Source organism: Mangifera indica, chromosome 19, assembly GCF_011075055.1.
Source record: "Mangifera indica cultivar Alphonso chromosome 19, CATAS_Mindica_2.1, whole genome shotgun sequence".
Classification (NCBI taxonomy): Eukaryota; Viridiplantae; Streptophyta; class Magnoliopsida; order Sapindales; family Anacardiaceae; genus Mangifera; species Mangifera indica.
Window position 1 is genome coordinate 9,078,574 of NC_058155.1, and position 6,000 is coordinate 9,084,573.

The window sequence follows — 6,000 nt, forward strand, 5'->3', positions numbered from 1 at the left end:
AGATTCTCTGATTTTGTTCAATTATAACTTGTATTTGTTTCTGAGTTTGAATTGGTCAAAGGCTGAAGTCTGAGGGCGGTTTGTTTTAGCTGCTCATAAGTTATGGTGGAGGAGAATCTGACGACAATTCTCTGCGCCAAATTAAATCATGAGAACTCGTGTATGTACAGTTTGTTCCAAAGCAATCATTAGCTACACAAATACCTTGTTTCAAAACAACTTCATTATTAATTAAAAATTTTTAATTAAAATAATCTAATTTTAAAAGAGCATGAGCTCAAATTAATTCACCTTTTAATTATTAAATTTTTTCACCTTAAGTAAAATCGTGGCACGCGAACACTCTTTTTATCCGTAATTTCATATAAAATTTAATTAAAAATTAACAAAATCTAATAATAAATTCATCTAAATCCAATTCCCCAAGTATTTTATTATATATTTTTTTTAAATAAAACAAAAATTTTAAGATTTTTTGGGATAAACGTTATTTTGCTTATAATATGATTAACTCTAATTTTATTTTTATTATTATTCAATATTTTAGTTAAAAGTATATTATCATATCTAGTTTTGTCTAAAATTTATATAAAAATGAATGAAATTATGGGTAAGTAAGAATAATGGTAGAAGCAATCACTTAACCATCTTTTTTACCCATTATTTGTCGTATTTACATTATATTTTTCACCCTTACCATATTTTTTCGTTAATTATTAATTGTTATTGTTAATATGAATAATAAGCATTGTTTATATGATTTAGAGTTAGATTTTGTAAAAAAAATATATAGAAATCTTAGGTGGAATGGAGGTAGGAGTGATCATTTCTATCCTATTATTTTGTTAATTCTAATTATTTAATTTTAAAAATAGCGTATTTACTTTAAATTTATATTAGTATGAAGGTCCGATGTGATTTCTAAGTTATAAATTTTGAAAAAGTGTAAGAAATTGAGTGTGAGAGTATTTTGGGTAAAGTATGTGGTGTAGGTGTAATAGGACTTAAATGTAATTTATAAATATTTGGGGTGATATGAAAATATATAAAAATATAGAGGTGTTTTAATATTTTACAATTATATTTTAATATACATGTGTAACATGTGAATTTTGCTAAATATTTATGTATGTTAATGAATTACGACAAATATTTATAACCAATTTTATTTTACTAATCACATGAATTTTCCTTTGCGAAAATGGGTAGCGAATATATAAAAATAACATAACAATGAGATATACTGGTAGGAATAAAAAGATAATAATATTATGTATATAATTTTATACATAAATAATAATATGTTATTATTTTATACATCGTTATTTGTGTATATAGTTTTATTAATTAAAAATACTGATAATTGAATTAGAAAATACATATATGAAGGATTGGTTGAGGTTTTGAATTATCATTTAAGAATCAATCTAAGGTGAAGATATATTTACATTATAATGAATACTGAAAACTCAATCAATAGATTATCTTATGAGAGTCAAAATGATTATAACGTTCGATGTAGATAGCGTATGTTGAAAAAATAAAACAAGCAACACTTTTTTATGAGAAATAGATATTCTAACAACACCCTGAGTCTAATGAATAACCGTATTTCATCAACTAACAACCCCATATTGATTACAAAAAATGGATATTCTTAATAGAAAAGAAAATAATCATAATAAGCATTAAAACAAATGAGTAAATAAGTCGATATTAACCTTCTAACCCATTTTAGAGATGAATTTAAGCAAAAAATAAATAAAAAAGGAGAAGATTTGAAACTAAAGTATTTTAATAGCTAATATGGATGATTTCAAATGAGTTGATAATGATTAAAACTTTTTTATATAATTAAATAATTTTGATTAAATCCCGTTTTATTTGCTTATAATATCATATAAACCCCTTATAATTAGATTATTTTAATTAATTTTTCCTATTTATATAACATTCAATTATCATCTAGTTAATTAATTTTAATGATTTTCTAGAAATTGCGTTAAGAGCTTGTTTACAACTATGAATACATGTTTCTCTCTCAACCTCATGGGTTTCAATTTTAAAACTCTTTCCACGTGCGCAATATTATGTGTTTCAAATTTTGACACGACAATATATCTTTTCATATATAGATATATATATATTTAAATAATTAAATTAATATAAACACTTAACTATATTATTTATATTAAATAATTAAATTAATACAAATAAAATCACTATTTTATTTATAAATTTATTTATTTTTTATAATGACAATAAAAAGGTTATATTCCTCTTTTTTTTTTTTTTTTTAAACCCTCCACTTGGTCCTTTACACACCATATATCTTTTTTCTTTAAGGAGAATAGCTATTTTACACTAGAATTATATCAACGGACACTTATCATTTTAAAATTGGAAAACAATAATTTTTTACTATTAATCTATTTCTTTTGTAAATTTTTTAGGAAAAGGGTATTAAAGTAAATTTGTATCTATCTAAAAATATCTAATTATAATTTTTAAAAAAATATTCTTCCTGCAGTCAAAATTTTCCTTTTGACACTTCTATTCCTTCATTCCTTCATACTTTTATTCCTCTCCCCCTTTTTCTCTTTTCCATTTCCAATTAATTTTTCCAGATCTGAAAAAAATTTCCTTGTTTTCTTATTTCCTTCTTTCGTCTTCTCATGTGTTTCTTAGCACTGAATTTTTTTTTTTTTCAATTTTTGTTATAATTTTGGATGTTTATAATGCTACTGTAGAAAGGGTTAAACAATTATAAATATTAAAAAAAATATAATATTATTTTTATATAATTGACAGTAAAAGATTGTCTTTTCTTTTAATAAGAATATATTTATTCTTTTATTGTTTTTACCCAAAATATATCATAAATTAGACAATATGAAGAAAAGTGAAATATGGGTGACCAATTTTTATATTAGTATAATTGAGTTGAAAATAGTAATTTTGCTTTTATTTAGCTGTTCATTTATTTCCAAAAACTTAAAATGCCCATAGTATCCCTCTTCCCTTTTTACATTCATGACATACATGCCAGCCATCCTGCCACATCCCCTCTCTCCCTCTCTCTCTCTCTCATTCACTTTGAGTTTGACCCGTTGCCAGCCACCGGTAACTCTTTTCTCTTCTCCAATGGCGACCCCACCCTGCACTCTCTAGAGGATCTTCTCAGTGGAAACATATGCTGAGACCTCTCCTCTTTCTTCTCCAAAAAAGCTTAAATAACTTTTCCTCTCCTTTCTTTTCTCTCTTTCATTTCCTCCTCCGAAACCCTAGCACCTTCCTCATCAGATCATACAGGGTAGCAACAAGAAGAGGAAGAATAGAAACCTCACTTATATAACTAGTCATCTCACCTTTACCTTTAATATAATTCTTCTATTTCTCTTCTCTTCAAGCTTCTGTGTGGGTGCTTCTATTTTTTTTAATACAAGATCCACATGATATCCTCCTTTTCTCAAAAACTTTTCTTCCAAGTGAAGTGAAAAGACAAGGAAGAGATTTGCCTCCATTTGCAGATCAAGGTTAAAAGATATGGCAACTTTCTCAAATCACCTGCTTTTCAAGATATGAATATACTTTTATCCATCCACTACTTGGGTTCTTTTGCAGTTTTCTCATTATTGCCTTTTCCACATATCTTTCTTCTCTTTTCTTTTCTTTTTTCATCTTCAACTTTGCTACTATCACAATCTCTTTGCAGGTTTCTTCAACTTTTTTTCTTTTTCTACTAGAATATATTTGTTTCTTTCCCAAGAACACTACTTTATACTTTCGATCAATCAAAGCTATGGAATCTGGGAATAGTAGTATGCAATCCTCAAGTGGTGGTGATGAAGAGTATGATTCACGTTCACAGTCAGCTCCATCTTTCTTCAACCCTTCAAGCAACAGCTTTGGTTCCTTATCAAATCCACACCCTTCACTCTTCTCTCACCACCATAGCCAACAACCCACTTTCTTTGACCCTTCATCAGATTATCTCCATGTCCTCTCTCAATCTCGATCTCATCCTAACTCAAACCAACCCACCTCCTTGCTAAATCTTGACTTAGTTGGTTCTAGCAGTAACCTACGAGGCTCATCCACAACAAGTCATTCTAGCTTAGCCGCTCAAGGGCTCGATCGTGGTTCATTTCCTGGCTCAACATCTATGCAATCAAGGTTACTCCATGATAATAATGCTACAAGATCTTTAGCCCCATCTGATCAGATTGCTGTTGTGAAGAATCCAAAGAAAAGAACGAGAGCTTCAAGAAGAGCGCCTACTACTGTTCTCACCACAGACACGTCCAATTTTAGAGCAATGGTGCAAGAATTTACTGGAATCCCGGCACAGCCATTTTCAGGCTCATCTTACACTCGGCGGCTCGATCTTTTTGGGTCAGGCTCGGCTATTAAGGCAGGGCATGTTGAACCAATGGGGCCTCTTTACCCTCTTCGTCCTATCACTCAGAAGTTTCAACCAAATCCCTTTGCGTCTTCTTCTTCTTCAGTTGTTGATGCTGGTACTAGTGCTAACAACAATGCTATAACCACCTCCATTTCAACTGCAAGGAACACTTTCAATTCGCCTTCTATGAATAACTTTCCGCTGCTTTCTGATTTAGGCCTCAATAAAGAGACTCATAATTTGCTCAACATGCATCAAAGTCCAGTTCTCTCATTCCAGTCTCTCATACAGCCTCCTCTTAACCCTTCAAATATCTCTCTGGCTGGCTTTAATGGAAAAAGTCAAGCAAGTTTTGGTATGCCTGGTTTCGAGGAGTTGGCTATGAGCGGCCATGGACAAGTTAATGCAAGCCTTGGGGGACTATCAAGCCATGTAGATTCTGTACAGCCTCACATGAGGCCTTTCGATGGGCATTCATCACAAAGGGCGACAAGTTGTAAGTTGAACTACTCGGCTTCTTCCTCAGATTTTCACCATGACAAGACTTTGGAGAATGTTTCTTCCCGGGGTGAAGGTACAGTTGATTCATGGATTTGTCCTTCAGATTAGCCTTAATACTTGTATGTATAAGAAATTAACAGTACCCAGAAGCCAGAAATTACTTTTAAAGAGAATTTTGCTGCAGTGATCATCTTCTTTTCTTAATTAGAAATAAATTTATAAAATTCAGTCAAAACATATATATTAATATGATCAGCTAGAATGTAGACACTTCTTTCTTCTTCCGATCGAAATTTCATCATTTTTAACATATAGCTACTTGGACATGCAACTGCAATAGATTAAAAGAAATTATTCAACAATTAGAAGCAAGATTTTCTTCCTCGTACTTTGTCTACTGGTAGAAATTAAATCCATATGGATCTGTTTAGCCTTGTGAAGAGGGTGGTCCAAAGGTTTTTTTTTTTTTTTTTTTTTTTACTTTTACTATAAATCCATTTGAGTCAAACCGTCCATTTGGCTTAAACCAATCACTATAAATAAGTTAAATTTTAAATATAATAACCGATCTCATAATTATAATAATTTAGATTTTGTTCTTAATAGTTATATGGCAAGGGACCATAAGCGCGGTGTGCTTCATCTTTATACATAATTAATCATATTACTATACAATTTTGTTTTATGTAAGTGGCTATTGAGTTAATAATTTCTACTGATTTATGTTATAATTAATCATATTGTTATGAATAAATTGTGTTATAATAATCATGGTTGTCACTTTTATTCTTTTGATGACAAGGATCATAGGCATTTATCCTCGTGTTATGTCTCTTGAATGATTTAACATTTATGTTTACTTTTGAACTAAGGGAGCGATTGGTGGCAAGATGAGGGGAATCCTTACCTGCCGCAATCATAAACTACATATTCACTTAATTAATCTTTTCATATATTATTAAATTTATAAACACGGTGGATGCCCTGCCGCCAAAGATGGTAATGGGACTGTTAGAGACCAAATGCCCTAATCTCAGCCTTTATTTTCGTAAGGAAAATCCTTTTTTGTCTTTCTTATCCCCGTATTATCTCCC

At 30.1% G+C, this 6,000-nt stretch overlaps 1 protein-coding gene across 2 annotated transcripts; it reads left to right on the top strand.

Annotated features, from left to right (window-relative positions):
- Positions 1-3,127: 3,127 nt before the first annotated feature.
- On the top strand, positions 3,128-5,089 carry LOC123203025. 2 transcript variants are annotated; one of them, XM_044619182.1, is made up of 2 exons: positions 3,128-4,520; positions 4,623-5,089. In XM_044619182.1, the coding sequence occupies exons 1-2, from the start codon at positions 3,803-3,805 to the stop codon at positions 5,012-5,014; spliced, it is 1,110 nt and encodes a 369-aa protein (XP_044475117.1). In that variant the 5' UTR covers positions 3,128-3,802; the 3' UTR covers positions 5,015-5,089. The 2 variants fall into 2 exon arrangements, with proteins under 2 accessions (XP_044475117.1, XP_044475116.1); XM_044619181.1 differs by having other exon boundaries at positions 3,132-5,089.
- Positions 5,090-6,000: the final 911 nt, after the last annotated feature.